At 41.6% G+C, this 22,360-nt stretch overlaps 2 protein-coding genes across 7 annotated transcripts in view; both read right to left on the bottom strand.

Moving 5' to 3' along the window:
* LOC127003327 (cortactin-binding protein 2-like) overlaps positions 1–17,476 on the bottom strand; it is a 29,208-nt gene extending 11,732 nt beyond the window's left edge. For 2 of the 6 annotated variants that reach the window (XM_050869830.1, XM_050869831.1), the window contains exons 1-11: positions 17,079–17,476; positions 14,468–14,569; positions 13,749–13,976; positions 13,491–13,607; positions 13,041–13,061; positions 11,985–12,164; positions 11,410–11,570; positions 11,062–11,267; positions 10,463–10,699; positions 9,336–9,447; positions 4,758–5,596 (exon numbers count right to left, since the gene is read on the bottom strand). In XM_050869830.1, coding sequence (XP_050725787.1) covers positions 4,758–5,596; positions 9,336–9,447; positions 10,463–10,699; positions 11,062–11,267; positions 11,410–11,570; positions 11,985–12,164; positions 13,041–13,061; positions 13,491–13,607; positions 13,749–13,976; positions 14,468–14,569; positions 17,079–17,288 — 2,413 coding nt within the window. In that variant the 5' untranslated portion in view covers positions 17,289–17,476. The remainder of the gene's footprint in view (positions 1–4,757; positions 5,597–9,335; positions 9,448–10,462; positions 10,700–11,061; positions 11,268–11,409; positions 11,571–11,984; positions 12,165–13,040; positions 13,062–13,490; positions 13,608–13,748; positions 13,977–14,467; positions 14,570–17,078) is intronic. The other 4 variants (XM_050869835.1, XM_050869833.1, XM_050869832.1 and 1 more) reach the window with 4 other exon arrangements.
* A 1,352-nt stretch (positions 17,477–18,828) lies between these two features.
* On the bottom strand, positions 18,829–22,230 carry LOC127003326 (DNA replication complex GINS protein SLD5-like). Its single transcript, XM_050869829.1, has 5 exons — positions 22,064–22,230; positions 20,884–21,030; positions 20,597–20,748; positions 20,241–20,420; positions 18,829–20,032 (listed from the first exon to the last, which is right to left on the bottom strand). Exons 1-5 carry the CDS (start codon positions 22,151–22,153, stop codon positions 19,936–19,938), a joined length of 666 nt encoding a protein of 221 aa, XP_050725786.1. The 5' UTR covers positions 22,154–22,230; the 3' UTR covers positions 18,829–19,935.
* Positions 22,231–22,360: the final 130 nt, after the last annotated feature.

Here is a 22,360-nt window from a genome sequence, read left to right as displayed (position 1 = left end):
ACTACACTCTGAAAACCCACATAATTCTACAACATAACCTGAATTTTGTTTAATCACAGATAGACAAATAAGTTTGTTACACCACAAATCAAATATCCTATATTTAATGTAGCAAAATTAAAATTAAAATGCTAAATAAGAGGTCATTAAGGAATATTTAAACCTGTAACAAAAAGTAAAACATATCACAATGCATTACAGTAAAAAAAATTCATAATACAAATGCTGTTTCTGACACTGAAAAGATGTGCTCCTTTTTCTATCACCAATGACTTCATTAACCTATCAATGCACACATGATGCTTCAACAAAATATTCAATTATCAGGCTGAAAACTCCATGCATCCTTCTCCTCTCCAATTGAACTTATCCAGCCTCCAATCATACTTAACTTTGTTCACGTTAAAAACATTTGCAGTACCGTATGCTGCAGCTACAGTTACATTCATCATTAGCCTCTAATTGATCCCCTAGCATCTATGTATATGTTACCATCTTCCACAAGCTAGCTTTTTACTGTATTTTGTCCTTATCTAGGCAGGTGGCAAACAGTTCCTAGGAATTCAATTTTGCTGAAATACTCTACGGGTCAGTGAAGCGCTACACTACAGACACAACTACTACGCTAAGCAACACAGTCATAAGCAGGGAATGGTCTACTTCAAACAAATGTAAATGGAGCATAAAATCTTTGCCATTATGAGAATTATGAATGGAAATCTAGATAGCACACCTTGACTGCAGTATGTAAGAATATGTTAAGGGAATGATGTGATTCTGTCCTGTTGATCTGTTAGTGGTGATCAATAAAGGTTGCCTCCATGACTATGCAGAAGGCTCTGATGTGACACTTTGGTGACAAGGTTAGAACACACTTCACAATGCACTGAATCTGTTGTTTCAAACAAGTTAGTAGTAAATGTAACAACTTATAAAAAGTTAAAATCTTTTTTCATATCATTTCCAATTTAACTCCTAGCAGACCACATGATCAGTAAAGTTTCAACATTTGTTAACCATCTGAGTCATCGTGGTCACATGAATAGCCAGTTAGTGTACACCAAGCACAACCTACAATTCCAAGAGTAAGGGAAATTTTTAAAATTTTCTATGGCTGAGTGGCAGGACATGAACTCCCTCATGATCATAAGTGTATTGTTTCAGTAATGGAAAATATTGAGTTCTTAACCCTTTCACACACCAAAAGTTTAATAAGTTTCTCTTTCCACTGCGACATCCGTCTGGGGATCCGTAGGGTGCCTTGCGGAATGGCCTGACCGTGCGGCGAATTTTTTTTCATGTTATCAATTTCACCCACGAGTATTCTTTTTTCCTGGCATTATTATGTATCAGAAGAGATTATTCTGCCTTGTGAAAGAAAAAACATCAAGAAATGCAAATAAATAGGAAAGTTTACTGACTCTGAAAAAAACATTGATTAAAGATAAATAAGAAATGCATACATTCACCACCTCGTAGCTCGAAACTTCCTGAGTTGACTTTTTATGATTTATATGCCAATAAAAGGGAATTTTTATGATGATTCCAACGCTATCATTGAAATGTTCATACGACCAGTAGTTCTTGAGAAAATGGAGGAAAACTATATTTTTCTATCTATTCTGTTCTCTCCAGTAGAAGAAACAGCTCAAGGGCAGCAAACAAAACACAACGGGCAGGTCAAGGCGGTCAAGATAGAAGTCAATTCTGTCTGGAATAGAGTTTTGATAATAATAACAAACGTGACTATTAGCGCACCTATTTGCTGTCTGGAAGAACTTCGCCAGACGGATTAATAATCATAATAAATACCACTAAGTCTCTCTCCCTGACACTCTCTGCTGGAGTCTTTTTTCACCTTTTCCATCACCATCACTTTCATGAGAATCATCATCATGCTCTGTACAAATGGGTTTCAAAATTTCTTCACTTGATAATTTCTTAGCCATATTTTCTAATAGCAACAGTTACTGGTCCCTGCGAATATAAAACAAAATATTGTATCACAGCACGATCACTTTACATTGGAAGTAAGAATAAATTTCACCAATTTCGTCTGACAACTGTAATCTAGGCTTACCAGGCTCCGGGCACAATTTAAAGGGACGACAGTCCGCGCTCACAGGGTGCCTGCTGAGAGGCAACTAAGCCACGGGCAATTATTACTTAAAATCCAACGGCACGAGAGAGTTGAGGATTAGTTTATTTTATAGATCTAGCTTGGATCTTTGATGCAAAAAAAAAATTGACGCAATTCTGAAAAATACTTTATTTTTGGAGAATTTTTAAAAGTTTTTTGACGAGATTCGGGTCAAAGCTCAGATGTAGACGATTCCGTTTTGATGCGAATCGCGTCATGGTGCGTGAAAGGGTTAAGTCCTTCAATAAAATGCATACTTAAAAACTATGCCAACTTCATTATAAATGTAAAATGGATGTGAATACAAAGTATAATGCCTAGATCATATGAAAAGATGTTTGGTTTTACAACCATTCAGATCCCAAATAAGACCATATTAAGAAAGGATTCCTAGCAGGACACATCCAAGGCATCCTGCCACACAGCCAGCACAAGGAGTGATGCTCTAGAGCAAGTCACACATGTTAAGGGAAAGACACAGCACGCATCATCCTGCCTGCACAGCTCCTCTCTCTGGGGATGGGAGGAGGAGCACTGTATCATTATCTAAGGAGTCGCCAAGAAGGGAGAAGACTTGAGACCTGCAATGTTACCCTCAGATGTACACAAAGATATGTTTAGTCACACAACCTCTCTAGCCCTGCCTGTGGGTGTGAGGGACATATCATTCCAGGGACTGGCAGTGATAGGTGGAAAGATGGATCTGCTGACCCCTACACTGAGACTAGTCTGGTGGCCTCTATGTCTGTGAGCAGGAACATGATGCTAATGAAAATGATGATGACTAAACCTAATATATCTGCTTCACTTTAAAAAGGTGACTATAAAATTAATGTCTAAGTAAGACCGTTTTTAACAACAATATCCTGTGCTTACTTACTGCCACCCTCTTCTTCCACAGCTCTGCTTCCTAAACATGAGACCAAAGTGCTTAGCTATTGTGAAAATGCCTCCAACAGAAAAGTATAAGTTATCCAAACAATAACTATTTTCAATTATACAATAAATTGATCAGACAACCCAAAAATAACTTAGAAAGTGAAAATACAAAGGAAAAATTTGAATGACATTAAGATAATCCACTGACAAACTATTTTATAACTTGAAATAAACTTTCATTTTAACAACACTTAAAAGAATTGTATTTAACTATCAAAGGATTATGTTTTATAAATTTAAAACACAACTATATTTGTTATGAACAAACACATTAAACTCAGGGAAAAACTTAGTCACAGGAGATGCACACAATGCAAACAGTTTCTATAACAGTATAAAGCAAATAATTTAACTGTTCTGCACTTTAGTTCATTATCATGAAAGGGTTTCCTCTAGGAAAGAAAGCATGCTCTTGCAAAAGCTCAAAATATTTATCACTAAATCCATTAAACTTTAGTTTCTATTAGTCAGTTAAATTTTCAACATATTAATTCAATTATGGTAAAAGGGATGTTAACAACAGTTTTGCTGTGACGACATGACATCGTTTTGGATGTTTGACCACAAAACATTACTTGAACTTTACCTAGAGAGAGATTTGTTGCCCATGATGCCATCAGTACTTAGGATGAGAGATGTCACAAATAGACAAGGAAACTTGTGCTTTGGCACACTGACGATGGATTCAGGGTGCGAATGCTGTAAAATTTATGGCTAATATTTGTTCTACTCGAGTAAAAAGTTGTAGATTACCTGTTCACGTTGTGGGAAGTAATAAACCCAGAATAAATACTGTGCCATCCTAGTATGTCTCGGCTTTAAATTCCAAATTTTTAGATCCTTTGCCATTCTGTCTGTCTCAACTTTTAGTATGAAGACATACCTAGCAACTATCTCGATGATACAATTCAAGATACACCAATAATGATCTGGTGAAACAGCTTTAAACTGCTGTTTCACTTAAACAAATATTCCAGATGTCCCAAAGCATCACTTTTCAATTACAATCTTGGTGAGTTAAATCATCAGGTTATCTGCAGGGCATATGACACACAGCGCTGACTCGCTGCTGTGTGCAGTCACTGGCAGGTGAACTGTTGCAAAGGTCTAGAGTGACCAAGGAGGGTGTGGGAGGAAATCAGCTCCAATCAACATCTACGGGGAACAAGCTGACAATGCCATCGAGCACAAAACCAAGTGAAGGAAATACAAACCTGCTCAAAAATAAAACTTCATCAAACACTTAAGATCAATACTCAACTGCATCCCTTCAGCTAATGCAATGGACAACAGATATCCTGTATCATGCAATAAAAAAACATATAGGAACTAATTAATATTTAAATGGAAACATGCCAAGCTAATTCACAAAGCCACTGATACTCTCTTTACCTGATTCTTAAGAGCATCTGAAAAGCTGCGGAAGACCTAGGGCAAACATAATTATCCATGTAATATGGTACAACTGGCCTTCTATACCTTTACAAAGTCTATTTCATGAAGATCTCCAATTTCCAACTCCCTTGTTGTTGCCTTAATTCAGAGTGTAAACTGGAACATAATAGTGATGTCAACAAAATGGAAAACAAGGTAGTGGATCAAACACTGCACAGAAGGGATGGATCACAGGGGGTTGCAAACTGGAGGTTGGCTTTGTGAGGCTGTGCGGCTGCATTACCTGCCATGCTAATGAGTAACTGGTGGAAGTGCTCTAGTTCGGGAGAGAGGGAGTCCACACAGGCAGTGGCATGCACCGGGGGGCCGCCTCCACCAACCTGCGCCGCGTCTCTGCGAGGGGACACCGCTCCCCCTTCCACTGAGGGGGCCACGGGGGTCTCCGATCCCCCTCCAGAGCCCCCAGACCCCACACCCACCACTGCCTGGCCACCGCCTCCACCTGAGCCCGCCGGCTGGCCTCCGCCACCACTCGCTGCTGTCTTTGATATTGTGATGCCAAACTTAACTGTCTGTGGTCCAACTTTCTGCGGCTTAACCTCAACACTGATGGGCGTACCTGGCTCCACCGAGACCCCCTGTCCCCCCGCCCCCACCCGTGTCACCAGATCTTTTTTAGGGGGCACCGCTGGCTTGTTGGGGGGCACGGGTGGGGCCGCTGTGGGCTTGTTGAGGGGAACAGGTGGTGGTGGTCCCCCAGGCTGGGTTGATCTGGTGGGTGGTGGAGGCTTCTTGATCATGGTTGAGGTCTGGGTTAGGGTCTGCTGCTGCTGCCCATTGGAGGCTGGGGGTGCAGGGGCAGCGGTGGTGGTGGGCGCGTTGGTGGTCACGTGAAAGGTCACCTTGCCCCCGTGGGTGGTGGTTATCACCTTGGTGCCAGGAGAGGCAGACACATTCACCCGGGGGGTTACCTGCACCACCTGAGCCTGACTCCTGGCCTCCCCTGCTGGGCCTGTCACCCGCACCACCCCGCGCTCCACCGCCCCCGGCACCCCTCCTGCCAAGCTGCCCGGCACCTCACCCTCGCTGCCTCCCGTCCACCCGGCCTCGTTCTCGCTTACGCTGAAATTGAAATACCCGTTGAGATGCGTTCACGGGTGAGGGACTTGGTTGGCTATGGCAGATTATTGGTGTATTGTTCTATTTTCTCAAAATGCAGGAAAGAAGTAGGTTTAAGAAGCATTATCTAGGCATGTCTAGAGATTGAGAAACAAGGTGCAAAAAGTAATGAAGCAACACATACATATGTCACAGAAGAAACAACACAAACACTGGAGCAGCAACATATCGCAACACAAGTAATAAACAATTCCGGTGAGTTACTCTCGACGAGTGAAGCCACATAGAATGTAAAATACCAACATACCGTGGCTATAGTCTTGTGTCTGCTGCTGGCTGCCGGGACACAACTCTGGTCAATACTCAAGTGATACAACCCAACCAACATGGATCTAACATAACACAGCCTAAGTCACCTGCAACTTTTGTCTAAAAGTATATAGTGACTAAGATATCCACTACCATACAATGGGGTGACTGAGGGCATGCTAAGGGGTACAGGCCTTAACATGGGTGCATTGTGGTGCGTGCTGCTAGGAAGTGCTGAGGTGGGCTAGAGTGTGGCCTGTGGGGGCACTCACTACAAAGCATGGAATAAAACACTAAGGGAGGTCTGCAGAGCCACATCAACTTGCCTGCCTTTAGGAATCCCATCCTTTGATGCTGTTCTGTGTAGAATGCATTCCTATATCTCCTCTGTCTCTTTCCTGACTTAGTGCTAAGCAAGCAGATATGTGAAGTTATTTTTACTACTTTTATGATTGTAAGAACCTATTCCTTCTGATTGGGCACTAAGATTAAATCATCTAATGTGATGTATTCTATTTCACTTTAGATTTAATTACTGAGTTCATCCTTACATTTGGGTGAGTATGTAGGTGTTGAGTCTGAATATTTCAATAAAAGTAACTGCAAAAAATTACATAGTGTGGTAATATGAGGACTAATTGACGAGGCAAGCTGATATACGTGTAAGACAAAAAACAGAGTGTTTGCAGTTACTGGAATGATCCTGACCATGCAGCCAGTAAGTGCCTCAGGTATGAGGTCTACATCACTGCTGTTGTTTCCAAGGGATGAGAGATAGGTGAAGTTGTGTGGGCAAGTATCAAGTCCTACAATTGCCAAGTGCAAGAAAATGAGGTTATGACTTCTATATTTCTATTAAATACAATATACTACCTGTATGAGCTAAAAAAAAAAAGACCTACCTTCTTGGCTGGTCACTTTTTAATACAAGACAGCCATGCTTCTCTACATTCACAAGGCCTACACAGACTTGCATCAGACCATTCAGTGCTTGCATGCAGTAAATCTAAGATCAGTATTACAGTGTTTTAGCAGACAGCATTGAAGCTGCAATACTACATTACACTGCAAGCATGTTTTCTCTTTGCCAATAGTCAGCCAATGTTCAGTGTTACCCTTAGTCAATCAATCCTGGGACACCATTTCCCTCCCTGATTTAGCAAGATTCATGGAAAGAGGTGAGTACAGAATTTCTTTCTTTGCCTATGTAGCTACTGTGATTTCTGGTGATACAAGAAAAGGCTAAGTAATGCAGTTAAACTAATCCAGTCTTTGTAAATTATAAAAAAAAAGATAATCCATTTATGACCCTATCTAGGAAAACCTGAAGCATCTTGCAAGACCTCAGTCACCCTAGTATAAAGTAATGAATCTTGCACAGATAAAACAGACTTTATGAATGACAATGAACTGAGTTTGCACAAACAACTGATTTTTACATTGATAATAGCAAATTAATTAAGGAGAGAGAGAGAGAGAGAGAGAGAGAGAGAGAGAGAGAGAGAGAGAGAGAGAGAGAGAGAGAGAGAGAGAGAGAGAGAGAGAGAGAGAGAGAGAGAGAGAGCGCAATAAAGGAATTCAAGGTCAAAGAGGACAGACAATGGTCCTCTGTGTCATCTACAACAATGCCAGTTAATCCAAATATATACCCTGATTATCTTTGGTATTTCATGGTACAAAACATTGCATGAGTGACAATGAGGAAGAAGTTTCCCTGGTATTGAATTACTTTTATGGGTTCAAAGAATAACCATTGAACTTGAATATGAATGTATTATGAAAAACAAATCTTTGCTATCAAATTATCAAAACTTCCTAGGATGACAATATCCTTACTAGTCATGGAAAACATTTTACATGAACATAACAAAACCTAATGATTCACTTAAAAGGCAAAGGAAAATACAGATGAATGTTCATATAAGAGAGATCCTTTCCAATGTTGCCAGTACTTCATTTGTTATATCAAATCAAAGAAAATGAGAAAAGTATCATCGAGAATTACCTTTACACACCAGCTTAACCAAACACCACCAATCTTAAGCGCTGGGGTATAAGATGGTGCTAACATTGGTGTGGCTGCAACACACACACGCACGCACACACGCATGAACACACACACACACACACACACACACACACACACATATGGGAAGTGAGATAATATGCAGAGGAGTGGAGGAAAAAGATTTGGGAGTGACTGTCTCAGAGAACATGTCACTGGACAAACACATCAACAGGATAATGGGACAAACTCTGAATTTGCTGAGGAACATAAGGACAGCATTTGTGTACTTGTATGAGGAGATGATGAAGAAAATAAGGCACAATGATAAGGCCAAGGTTGGAGTATGCAGCAGTGGTCTAGTCTCCTCACAGAAAGAGGAACGTAAGGAAGCTGGAAAGAGTGCAGAGAGTGGCAAACTGGCAACTAAGATGGTACCGGAACTTCGAGATCGGACTCGAGGAGAGACTCAATAGCATGGGGCTCACAACCCTGGAGAGAAGAAAAAGAGGATATCTGATAGCGGTGTACAGAGTGGCGAAGTGGAGCATTTGGACAGAGAGGACCTATGTGTGTGGAACAAGAGAAAAACAAGAGGACATGGAAAGAAGTTGAGGGCGACCACGTGTAGGAGAGATGTGAAAAAGTTTAGCTTCCCAAACAGAAGCATTGAGCTATGGAATAAACTGTAAGAGGTGGTTTGTGCAAGAAACATTCATGATTTTAAGGAAAAGTTGGATAAGAGTGGATATGGAGATGGGACAGCGCGAGCGTAGCTCTTTTCCCGTTGGTCACAGCTAGGTACACACACACACACACACACACACACACACACACACAAAAAAAAAAAAAAAAAACACAAAAAAAGGAAAGAATACAAAGAACAGCCACAAAGATGGTACCTGAACTGGAAGACCTAACTTATGAAGAAAGATCAAAAGAAATGCAGATGATAACACTAGACTTCGACTATAGGAAAGAAGAGTGGGGAGACCTGATAAAACTATATAAACTTTTGAACGACTTAGGGGAATCAGATATTACAGAACTATTATTGAAAAGGGGAAGTGAAGTTAGGGAGTTATGGGGACACAAGAAAAAAATGCAGCAGTGAACATGTCTTAGAAACACAAAAAAGTTGTTTTTCCCATTGAAACCAAATACTTGGAATGAGTTACATGTGGAGGCAATGAATATGAGGCAAATTAAGGAAAAACTAGACAAATATAGGTGTGGAGACAAGACCACATGTTTAGCTCAGGCCCCATTTACTACAACTAAGTAAATACACCCACCTACACTCAGACCCTAACTCACACTCACATCCACACAAACTTACACCCACATCCACACAAACTAACAGTCACTCCCCACACCCACATACTCACATACTCGAACTCACACACAAACACCCACCCACACACCCACCTGTAGCTCTTGGCTGCTGTGGTCACTGTCCTGGTCACCTCTGAGGTTGACACGCTGTACATCACCGGCCGCAGCCCCACGCCTGGCTGGACCCCTCGTGCAATACCTGTAGCTGTGAGGAAGGAATGGGATTGCAGGAACAAGGTGAGAATGTGGAAAGGATTATCATACAGTCAATCACCAAGCCCAATTATTTTATTTCTTTTTATTGTCATAATTTAGATGTATTTATTTCAATTTTTTTTCAGTTTTCAACAGCTGGTTGCATGACATTTATGATATGGGATATAGCTAGTACCAAGTGCTATGAAGGGACGAGGGGCACAAAGTTCTACGACTTGGGAAGACAGCAAGACAGGCAACTATATTCGGTTCACCCAAGTCTGAAATGTGCATTATCATGCGCTGGCAACATGGTGTCACACGGCGTGTCTGATTCCATGAATAACATATGATTATCTATTCATAGGAAACAGTTGTCACTTTCAATAATATGCAAGCAACAATAACAAATATCGTCAATTATAGTCGATTTTGAGTTAAAAAATTATTAGTACTGTTGCAAACAGTTTTGTTAATATAAAGTCTGTTAATTTTTTTGGTGGTGGAGTGTCAAGACTGTTTAATAATTATAATCAGCGATCTTTTAAATTCCAAAATAGCTGTTTGCGACAGCACCAATAATTTGTACTCAAAATCAACTATAATTGATGGTATTAGTTATTACTGCCTGCATATTATTGATACTGATGACTGTTACGTATGCCTAGGATATCATACATTATCCACGAAATCGGACACGCCGTGTGACCGCAGGTTGCCAGCGTATGATAATGAACACCTAATAGGTATGTGTGAACTGACTATAGTCTGTGCTACAAAGAGCCTAACACCTGATAAGAGAGATTGCATATCAGGGTAGACCACATCTGAGGTAAAGGGAGGGTGACTAGGGACAAAACACCAGTGAACAAAGGGTGAGTCACAAACAAGAGCAAGAGATCAGGGAGCGAGGCTGTGATGTCAGACACTAGGACTCCAGGGAACAAGACGCTGTGAGACAAGACACCAGGAAACAAGGCTGTGTTGCTTGAGACAGGACACCCATCACTGCTACAAGGACCTACTTGGGCCAGCCACGGGCACAGAGTTGACTGTAGCAGTGAGTTGTACCGCCTTTGTCACACTGCTCATAGCGGCTACCCCAGGAGGAACGCTGTGGGAAGGGTTGGTGGCACCAGGGCCAGAGGACACGTGATGGGGGGCCACACTCAGGCCCATGTTCAGCGGTACTCCCGTGACCTCATCCAGGCCTGGAGAAGATGCTCTTACACGGGGAGTGATCTTGGGAGGAGTTAATGCACCTGAAGCAAACACACATACAACATGCCAGGTGCGCTGAGAGGCTGCTCATTAGCGGGTGTTATGTTACAACACTGATGATGAGGTGCTTCCCACACACAAGGTGTTGCTCAGGCCATGAATTGTGCTTGTGTTCACAAAGTATGAGTGCATCAGGAATGTAGCTCAAGGGTGTCATGAATCAATAGAGGAAACCTGATTAAGAGCAACAGGATTGTAAGCTACATTATATAATACATATATTACAGAGAAAAGGTATTGAAACAAAAGTTTGAAAAGACATTTGTTTACTCTTTGAATTATACGAGAATGGCAATCTGTGGTCAACTGAAGGTGTGCTGGAGGCCCGGGCAGAGTGACTCACCCGGCATCCTGGGCTGGGGCTGGGTGAGGGTTGCAGGCTTGGCGGGCAGCTGGGGGGGTGCAGGGCGGGTGGCAATGCCGATGCGGGGTGGCGAGACTGACAACGTCTGCTGGAACATAGCAACATTATGTGCCTCCTGCAGCTGCTTCTTGTAGTGGTCCACCTCCCGCTGCTGCTTCTCTAGAAGGGCCTCCAACTCACTGATCCTGTAGGCCAAACAATAAGTTTTTGTCAATAGAAGTGCCTAGTAATTACATTGAAAGTTACTAGCAGTTTTCTCAACACCGTTGATGTCACAAAGAAATTAAGTAAGTGGTAGAGGAAACATGACCAAGAGAAAATGCTAACCTTTCCTCTTTTTTGGTCAGCTGTCCTCTCATCTGTTGTCGCTCAGTATCAAAATCAGCCAGCTGTTTTTCCAACTCAGCTTCCATCTGCAGGGACTTCTTGCTTTCCTCCTCAAGACCTTCAGCCATGGAATCAATCCGTCCCTTCTCTTCAGAAAGGATCTGAAAGGTCATGGGTGATACCATCTTTAGATGTGAATAATTTTTAGGAGTCTATATCACATCTTTACTTGGTGTTTAGTTATATCAAAGTTCAACATCAATTACATGTTCTTAACAGAATTGAAATAAATGCAAATCATTATGTTCATATACTAAGCACCTCCCTAATCAATAACATCAATAATCTTGACATGTACTAAAAAATGTGGGGACTTACCCAAAGGAATAATTATTAAACTACAAGCAGTTAACTTAGAAGCAAGGCCAAAATCTTCAGTAAACATTACATTATCATCATTTATAACAACAATACCCCAGACAGCCAAATTCAGAGAAGACCCAACTAGAAGGCTATCTCGTAAGAGCTCTTTCCCAGGGCCTAACATCCCCTCCCTCCTCCACCCACAAACCCACCTGGGCAAGGTCTTCTGATCGTTTCCTCTCCTCGACATATTGTAACGCCAATCTTTTCCTCTCCTCCACCAGCATCAAGATGATCTGCTTTTGACGGCCTCGCTCCTCTTCTAGAGTTTCTTGTACTTTTCTAAGCTCTTTCTCTACCTTCTTCTTGGCTGCCTTTTCTGCTTCAAGCTCCTGAGGATTAATACTCAGGTGGTTTAGCTTTTCTCTATGGAAAAACAGCTTCTTGGATTTGGAAAAATAAGTATGGAAGTCTTAAGTTAAACTGATGGTATCTTATCTAAATCTGTTGATAAGAGATCAGCAAAATATAAAAAATATATTCTGACACTAATAAATGGCCGCACATAACAAGCCAATTTTGCCTATTACATATAATATCCTTGATGGTTACAGATGTAGTTTAAAGGGAGAAAAGTGATTTAGGAGAGAGAAATGACTGTAGTTGTCAGACCCCTCTCTGCCACTGGACCATGGGAATATCATCCTTACATCATAACTCTACCAGCCAGTCCTGTGCGTCTCATGACATAAACACCCAGCCACTGTGAGTCATGCAGTCCCAAAGTGACTAATATCATGATGAGTCATGGTTTACTCAACCCAAGTCCATGCAGCTGGGCTGATCCAAGGCATCCCATGTAACAGTATACCAATGTATTCTTTTCATGAGCCAATTCAGTCAAAGATGTCATCAATTTGTTGTTTGTCTCTTCATGGTGTGCGATAGAACAGGTGAAGATTGTTTAGCATGTGTGCAAGAGGCAATATAGATGCACTGTGACAAACACACACACAATCACTTTGTGCTTTATATGCAAAATGGTTTCCTGATGATTAATTTATTTGGAACAAGTAAAACATTTTCCACATTAAGATCATGTTGAACAAGGATAGTGACATTTATGAAAAAGCACAAGACTTCATCTCAGTGAAGTAACAGAGGATTTGAGCATTTAGTTAACACTGCATGACAGTCTACTAAAATTTATAAATGCAATAAACATTGCACTAACTATAAAATACACAAAATATAAAATGGATTCCAACCTTAAGTATCCTCAACTCAGGCTGCAATAACCCAAACATTACCATTACTAATCAAGCCGCACACATTGGAATGTTGATAATGAATGGAGGTGATAAGATACACTGGTAAGGGAGGGGAGGGGAAGGAATTAAACAGGGGTTGGATTAGGGGAGACAGACAGGTGGAGGCCCTTTCACTCCTATCTTGGCAAACAAGACCCAGAGAGCTGGCATGATGAGATGATGAGAGGGGGTGAAAAAAATGTCATTGGCTTCATGTATCATCTCTTCTGGCAATCAGTAGAAAAATAGATTCCCCTATGCACACAAAAACAGACTTGGCTACTACAAGATGCAGGCAGATAGACAACATGTGTCACTGAAAGTTACATGTCTACTTTGAAATAAAGATGTGTACCCAGCTGAGAATGAAAAAAAAATCATTCCAAGAGTTAAAGCCATCCTTCCTACCTGTTTCAGTCTAGTGCGGTCCTTCTCCAAGGCATAAGTTACATCATCCCCCTGAGCTGTGTCGTGCTCATGCTTTCTCCTCTCCTCCTCAAGCTCCGCCACCACCCGAGAGTGTCGCTAGAAGGGAAGGAGGAGAAAATGAATACCAGGATGATGATGATATCCTATTTTCTTTTCCGTTACTATTCACAGCCTCCCATTCACCCTCATAACACAGGACATCCTTACTACACCTCCTGCCCTTACAGCATCCCTCACCTTCTCTGCCTCTCTTAGCACATGCCGCATGCGCTGGTGAGCCTTGCGCTGCTGGGCGATGAGGTGCTCCAGCTGGGCCAACTGCGTCTCCTCCAGGGCCCGCAGCTCCGCCTCGTTCACCCCACCACCCCGCACCACCGAACCGCCGATGCTGTCCCTCTGCAGTGCCAGGAAAGGGTCACTCAGTCCCACCCGCCCATACTGGAGGAGGTTTTTGACGCGTTCAGTCTGTGAGGGGAGCAAAAAACGGTGAATGGAACAGAGTGAAGTAATAAAATGGACACACATATCAAATATGAATGAATAAATAAATTTATGAAATAAAATCAATAAAAAAGCATTATGAAGGAAAGAATGTTTGTATCAATAACTTATTCAGTACATGAAAAAAGGGAAAACTGAATATGGAATTATGCAAATGATTTCAGACAGCAGAATTGGCATGCATTAACCATTTTCATTAAGCCCTGCTTACTGAGGAGACAGTTTAGCAGGTGAGCTGATTCCTAAGGTGCTATCACAGTCTTCAATCTCTTAAAATGCTGGTGTTCCTTATGCTTGTGAGAAAACAAAAAAAATGACACCTATTATGATAAAGGAGTGCATAAAATACACATTCAAGGTGATGTGTATATCCGGCAACAGTTACACATAGATTAAAAGGACTGTGTTTAGGAGCACTGTGGACATAACAGATCTGATGATGTGTGACCTCCTACCTTGAGGGTGGCTATGACCACATCCCGGGACTGCAGCTCCCCCTCCATGTAAGAGAGGAGCCGCAGGAGGTCATTCCGGCTCAACTCTAGCTTGGGGTTCAGCTGAAAAGATAAGGGGCAGAGTTAGTAAGCAATAATGTATATAAGCAATGTGGGGGTAGGCAGACAATGGGCAATAGTTTATTTCTCCAAGGATGTTTAGCTGGTGGGGTTAAAATTTCATGACACATTTTGTTATTAGGCTATGAATTATACAAGTAATTTGTGGGTGCATTAACACTATAGAATAATAATTAGCTTTTGTAATTCATGTTTATTCTCAAGGATGTTTAGCTTATGGGGGCAACAGCTACCAGGCACTTTTCTCTTTGTCTCCAGCCTAAGTGACTGGGATTGATGTTAGCTGAGGCACAAACAATAGAAGCTTTGCCTTGTAGATTAAATATATTAAAAAACAAAGTAATAAATTTCATAACCGTTGAAAGCATGTTAATGTGTGATATATAATAAAATTGTATGAAAATTTACTATAACAGATAAAAAAAATACACCTCAATTAAAATGCTAATATGGCAAAAGGCAATAAGTAATCATTTATGGTCATAGAAATAACTAAAATAAAAAATATGTGTTCCTACATCATACAACGTGAGAATTAAGAATTTAAAGTAAATATTCCATTAATGCTGCCCTATTACCTTTAAACAAGCAAACAAAACAAAGTTAATAAGATAAGAAGCCACTATCTTATCTTAGCTATCTTCCAATTGTGACTAATCTAAATCTTAACAAATCTAATCTAAACATTTGTCAGATAATCCAGTTCATCTTGTTAAAGGCTCGTGGGAACTCTAACACAGATTTTCAAGGAGATGAGGTCATAGTGAGACAATCAGGTTCTCTTATAACTCAGCCCCTGCAAATGTCAGGGTATATTAAACTCATTAGCTAAAATTGTTCCTTACCATTTCATCAATTTATTCATGGTATACATAAATAAGCCTCTCCCTTTCCTGAGATTTGGGTTTAGTTTGAACTTAATAAAAAAATTACGGCAATGCTGATATTAAATGCTATATATACCAATTCTTTCCTCATCTTCTACTATAAAAAATAGCTTTTCCTGTGTTGTGTGGTTAGTTACTAGCTGAGGTTTGTGTTATCTGCCTCCCCCGCCTTGTGTGGCAAACAGGTTTTCTACACCTACACTGATGTCACAATAAATCCAGCCTTGTGTGTTCCTCCAGTAATAGGCAGGATTGAACTGAGAATCTAATCCTATTTCCCCCCACTTGTTGTAAGAATTATTTACAACAAAAGCTTTCCACTTCATTTTATGGCTGAAAAGAAAAACAAAGTGTGGGGGGGAGGAGGAGAAAGTTGATATAAATAAATAAAATAAAATAAATCAATTACATAGAGAAAGGGTGTGGCAGGGTAGAGTGAAAGCAAAGGGAAGGGCATTGTAATGTGAAGGGAGGAGAGGAGAGGGGAGGGGAAGCAGGGTTATGCATGGGGAGGGGAAGGGGAGGGAGTTATATGGAAGAGAGAAAATAGGACAAGGTGATCAAAAGAGGAATGAGGGAATAGTATTGTGAAAATGAAAGAAAAGGGGGCTATTGTGAAGGGAGGGGAAGGAAGAAGGGGGTGGTGTGAAGGGAGAGGAATGAGGGTGGTGACACAGGGCAGGGTGATGTGAGGGTAAAAGGTGACAGGGTGGTGTTGTAAGGGGAAAAGGGGAACGTGAGATACTGTGAAGGGAAGGGGGCTAAGCAGAAGGATATGAGGGGAAGGGGTGGGAAAGTTAGCATATAGTGAAGGAAAGGGGTGGTGGGAAAGGATGAGATGATGTGAGGGGAAGGGTGGAGCAAGGGGAAAGGGTAATGTGAGTGGAAGAGGTGGAGTGAGGGGAAAGGAATGTGAGGGGAAAGGATGGGGTGAGTGTGAAGGGGTGGGGTAAAGGGAAAGAGCTGTTGAGGGGAAGGGATAGTGTGAGGGAAAGGGGTAATGTGAGGGAAAGAGTGGAAATGTCAAGATATATTGTGATGAGAATGGAAGTGATGGTAAGGAAAAGGAATGGAGTGGAATGAGGGGAAGGGATAGTGTGGGAGGAAGGAATGGTGTAAGGGGAAAGGCCAGTGAGAGGAAGGGGATGTGTCACAGGGAGGAATAGTGTGAAGGGAAGGGGTGAGAGGATGGGGCAGTGAGGGGAGAGGGTATGGCATGAAGGGAAGGGATGATGTGAGGGGAAGGGGTGTGGGTGTGAGGGGAAGGGGGAGGGGAGGCTGCGTGGACATCAACAAACCAACCAGAAAACGCGAGTAAGATTATAATACTGTTAGGAGGAGGAGTAGGAGGAGGAGAGGAAAGGAAAAACAAATAAGAGGGATAAATATGACGTAAGACAACACATCACGACACAAAAAAGAAAAACAAAAGCAACACATGACTAAATAAGGAAGAAAAAAATCACACACACACATCAGGGATAAACATTAAGAGAAAGACATGAAAGAAGACAAGACAGAAGAGGGAGGAACATGACGTAATCCAACACATCATGACCAAAAAAAAAAAAGACGAAAAAATAACCCTCAGCAGCCCCTCCCACCTTGACGGTCTGGCTGGCGGCCTTGTCCAGGGGCTCGAACGGCTGCCCCTGTTGGTGTGAGCTCTTCTGGGGACTGGCAGCCGTCGCCCCCGCCATGGTGACTGCTGGAGGTGAGGGCGAGGTGGAGGTGGAGGAGGTGGAGGAGACGACGGGAGTGAAATCCGGAGGTGTGTCTTGGTGGGTGTCTGGGTGCGGGCTACTCGACGCCATATCTTTTGTCACACCTTCTCTCTCACCGCCTCACTGCAGCCCACACGAGCCACTAAGTCGGCCTCGGTGCCATATTTAACACCAGCTATGCACGGGAGGGCGTAGTCTCTGGTGGGAGCATCGTGCATCACTCACTCCCTCCCAGACACCTCCACTCCTCCATTCCTGGGTTCCAACAATGCTCCGCCAGTGTTCCCAGATGCCTGATAATGGTTAGAAAATACGGTAGTTCTTTCTCATTCTTGGTTCTTTCTTCCTTTCTACTGTTCTGTGTCTTCCTTCGGTCTGTCTTCTGCCTTATATCTCCCATCTGAATTAGTTTTTTTTATTTTCTGTTTCCTCCTGTCTTCCTTCTGTTTTGTGTCTTCTTAATTCCTATACCTTCCTTCTTCCTTTTCTCTCCCTCCTGTCTTCCTTCTATTCTCCATGTAGGCCTATATTCCTCCTGTCTTCTTTCTTTCTCCCTTCTGGTTTGTGTCTACCTCCTTTCTTTCTTATCCTCCTGTGTTAATTTTCCCTTCTGTCTTTCTTTTTCCTTCTGTTTTCTGCCTTCTTAATTCCTCCTTCCTGTCTTTCTTCGTCCTCCTTTTTCCTTCTGCCTCTCTTGTCTTATCTTCCTGTCTTCCTTCTCCCTCTTCATCCCCACAGTGAATAATTTTCTTTTTAGGAACGTTGATTTTTTCCTTTCCACTCTCAAATAAAACGTCAATAATAAACGTCTATAACAATTAGTATTATATTTGTGTGGTCTTCCAGTTTTGGGTCAGAAGCCGGCCAGTACAATAAGACAAACAGATGGAAAGATAATTAGAAAATACACAAAGGGGAAAAAGAGAAAAAACAGTGGACATTATAAAGAAAAAAAAAAAATATGTATCCTTTAACTGTTCAAGACAATGCAGAGTACGACAATCGTAACGCTGTACGTGCTCACTATTACCATCTCGCGCCCGCCCAGCCGGTTTATATATGCTCTCAAACGCTTTATTTCCTTCATTAAAAATAGGCTGCGGTGTTTTTGGTCAAGGTGTTATATTGAACGATGTATTTTTGAGCAAACAGGAGAATGGATGCTGGCGAAGTGTCCATCTCGTCTGCTTCGCTATTGCCATCTCGCCGGTTCGTATGTGCTCCAGAGGGTTTATTTCCTAGATTAAAAAATAGTGTTAGGTGTTTCCGGCTGTGAGGTTGTCGTGTATTATGTATATTTGGCTAACAGGAGAATGGATGCTGGCGAAGTGTCCGTCTCGTCTGCTGCTCGACGCGCGCAGTTTAAACGCTCGCCACATAACCTTGTTGAATGACATAATTTACTCCTACACCAATATGCATCTTCTTCCTTCATGCTACGAATAGAAATGGAAGTTCTTTTAACCTGCTCTAAAGTGTGAAATTAGTCATATGGGACTTTAACAAAGAGAAATGAAAATTATTTTACAAGAGCACAACCATTGGGTTTAAAGGTCTTCAGACTCATGTTGGTTACTAACTTTTAAACTAGCTTAGTAAGAGAAATGGGAGAGAATTAAGAAATTGTGTATATATATAAAATGGAGTTTTACTAATTATCACATGCATTTTGACAATAACTAGAAACACATCATATCCCATTTTGAATAATTTTCATATAGTCCTAACCTCCAAAACTCCCAGGGAGCTTTACCACCTATGGAAACCCTACAGTGTAAACATGATTTAGGAAACAAGTATAAAAATAAATCCACTAACCTGCTTGTACAGGGCTTACAAACCTTACTTGGAAAGAAGCCAAGGCACAATATTTACCAGTTATAATGGCTAAAACCTAATTACAGGTCTTTCTCAAAGTGTGATTCAATTCAGAGGAATTGAGAACACCACATAGTTGGTTCCTTAAATAATACCAATGTATACAATACATTACAAGATTAGGGGATTTAGTTGAAAGTCTGAAACCCAGAGTACAGGTGTCCATGGTGGCAAACTTATTTACAGGTAATACAGTGCTGTTGGCAGACAATTATAGGATGCTGCAGAGCACTGTGAAAGAATTTGACAAAGTAATTGTGTAAGAGGAGACAGTCAAAAATAAATGTAGGCAAGAGTAATGGTATATGAAAGGGTAAGAGAGCAGATCATTCATATTGCAAGGAAAAAGTGTAACTTCTGGAAGAAGGAACTACAATAGCAGTGATGAGCATACAAGTAACTGGTGTGCTGGAAAGAACCATGAAAGGAAGAAATGTGAGCATAGGGGTAAAGGGTTATAAGAGATAACATTATCCACTTTTATATGCATCAGAGACATGAACGTGGAAAGTAGCACAACAATTATGAATATGGATGACAGCGACAAGCCATAAAAGTTCATGTACCTAATGTCCATGTGAATGACGATGATTATGTGAAGAGTGTGTGACGCCAGGATCGAGGGAGAGGGTATCAAGGGGCAGATAAATGGATCAATAAAGTGGACAACTATTGGAGAGAGTTTGCAGGTGTGAGACTGAATGTACTGAGGAGTACTGAAACAGGAAAAACTGGAGACACTCCTGCCATAGTCACCCCTTGAAGGAAGTTCCCAAGAGGGGACAGGGCATTAGAGAGATATATGATACCCATAAAATATTCTACCACACAGTATTTGAGATAGCTAAAACTAGTTACATTATATGAAGGCAACAGCCCCTGAGTTTAGAAGGTCCTTTACAGTAGTGTAGCGCATCAGGTACTGGCTGCCTTCCATCAAGTCCACTTCCTCATCCCTGTGGAGAGAACAAGTCAAAAATTGTCATCAGGCAAGTGGAATAATTTTTAACAATTAATATTTCAAACTTTAAAAGAAGAGCCAACTCTTTCATTTAAAATTAAAGAGAGGAATAGCTCATTATATAGGGGTTTTATCCCATTTTTTTTAATAAGTTTCATGTTTTAATCCTGTCTCCCCCAGTTAACACTTAATTCAAACCTTACCTTCCATCTCCAGTTTCATCCTCCACAAGGACTCCTGTGGTGGTTTCTTTCACTCGTAGAAAAATATAACTCTCTATATTAGGCTTGTTGCTCATTTTGGCAACATCAAAATTTCGAACAGTGTCTGGCACGTGTTGCAGCACAAGCTTCTGGAAATGTGCCTCCATGTTGGCTACATAGCTGCAGTGGGACAAAAATGGATAGAATTAATGGCAAAACTTAATGCAACAGTTTGCTTTAGATGATCAAATATAGAATATTATATACCAACCTTATTTGTTTATGACTGGCTGATGTGTGTAATAACCATTCTGTGAAGTGGATCTGATATTCTAGGAGTGGAAGTGCACACTCACCTCTGGGCATAAAGTGTCTCCTCAGGCGATAGAATAGCTTCTGATTGGTCTTCCAGCGCTGCATCCTTTTCTAAAAGGTGATGAGCATACCTTTCTATTTTTTCCAGCCTCACACGCAGATAGCTGCTCAGAACATAACGTATTCTGTCAATCTGGAAGAGATAACTGTAATTCAGGGTATGTAAAGGAGTTATTGCTACTCTATTTATACATACATAGCACCATATATTCCTGAGTTGGTAAAACCTAGGAATGCTAAATAATATTGTTAATCTGCCATGCCACACCTCCATCTTGTGAATGGCCATCCGGAAGTCTTGCTTCTTGCACCGTTTGAGGTTCTCTGTCATCTGATCCACTTGATCAATCATGCAGTCCACAAGGTCCCTCTGGTGGCGCTCCAGTGTGGGCGACATCCTCTCGGTGACCCAGGCCTGTAGGGGAAAAGGAACAGTTGGGAATGGAAAGTTTCAAACTAGAACATCCGTATTTTTTGTCATATTTCCCTTTTCTGGTGTTGGCCAAATACAATTTTATGAGCATGAAAAAGTGATGGTGAAAGTAAAAATTTCCATTAACATAATATTTAGATTCGATAGAAAGGTTAATGTTGGGAGCAAAGGGATGCATTTATCTTTTTCATATTTTTACATTTTTTCTCACAAAAACACAAGTAACAAACATTAGAGAAGAAGCAACAACTGGAAACAGTAAAACTTCAGGAGGTCAAGGGAGCAAAGTCACATAGCAAGGAGGTTACAAATACATGTTCACCTGCCTTTCAGTGACCCTGAGGAATGCCAGGTGAGAGCACACTCATTTCTGATAATATAAATTCTAACTCCTCTAAGAGGGGTTCCATCCCCCTCTAACTCAACGGTTTTACTCTTTTTAGTTGTATTTTACTCTTATTTTGTAAATTATTAGGATGTGTTGAAGAATTCTGAAAAAAAAAAGAGGCATGCCCTTGTTCTTGACAGTTACCAAGAGGCGTCTGCCATTTCATTGTTTACCTTTGTGGCTGTCAAGAGGCATGGGAGTGAACTACTCATATATGACTGCTTCTCACTTTCTAGCAGAACCAGTACCAGTACCTCACTTTTTTGTATTGGAAATTGCACATAGCAAGTGTTGGCGTGCCTGCTATCCCGGCCTTGTTTCGATATCTTGCCGCGGGCAGGCCTGGCTGGGTCATATTCTTAAACATTTGGGCGTCCAAACACACATGTTAAACAAGGCTTTCGTGGAAGATGTATTTTCATGGGGGATAGTTCAATGAGCCTGGTGATAGACTGGTAATGTGACAATGCTTCTGTGTCATGAACGTGAAGAAAATACAACTGAAAACCCGATTAATCTCCTTTTCTGCCAATGGAAATAGTTGATGTGCGAGGTGGACCAGGCAGTGACAGGGTGCGCGCCAAAACCCTCCCCCTGTCACTGCTCGCCGCCCCGCCCCACACGCACCTCCTCCAGCCTCCGCAGCACCTCCGAGGCTGTTATGTTCTCGCCCTCCTCGTCGGACGCCTCCACCAGGTCCTCGTCCGCGTCAGACATGGTGGCGGGTAATGTTGGGCGCCTCGCCGCGTCTTTTCGGCCGCCAAGTCGTCCGTCGAGTTTTCACTTTAGGAACGGGGAGACAAATTGTGTCTTTCAGGGACAATATACCATAGATGTTTTCATACATTAAAATGACCTATTATGGGATTCTTTAAAAAAAAGAAAACGTGAATTTACATATGTTTTGGATATGGGGGGTAAAAT

The sequence above is a fragment of the Eriocheir sinensis genome, chromosome 25 (assembly GCF_024679095.1).
Source record: "Eriocheir sinensis breed Jianghai 21 chromosome 25, ASM2467909v1, whole genome shotgun sequence".
NCBI lineage: Eukaryota > Metazoa > Arthropoda > Malacostraca > Decapoda > Varunidae > Eriocheir > Eriocheir sinensis.
This window is presented reverse-complemented; position numbering and strand designations above follow the sequence as displayed.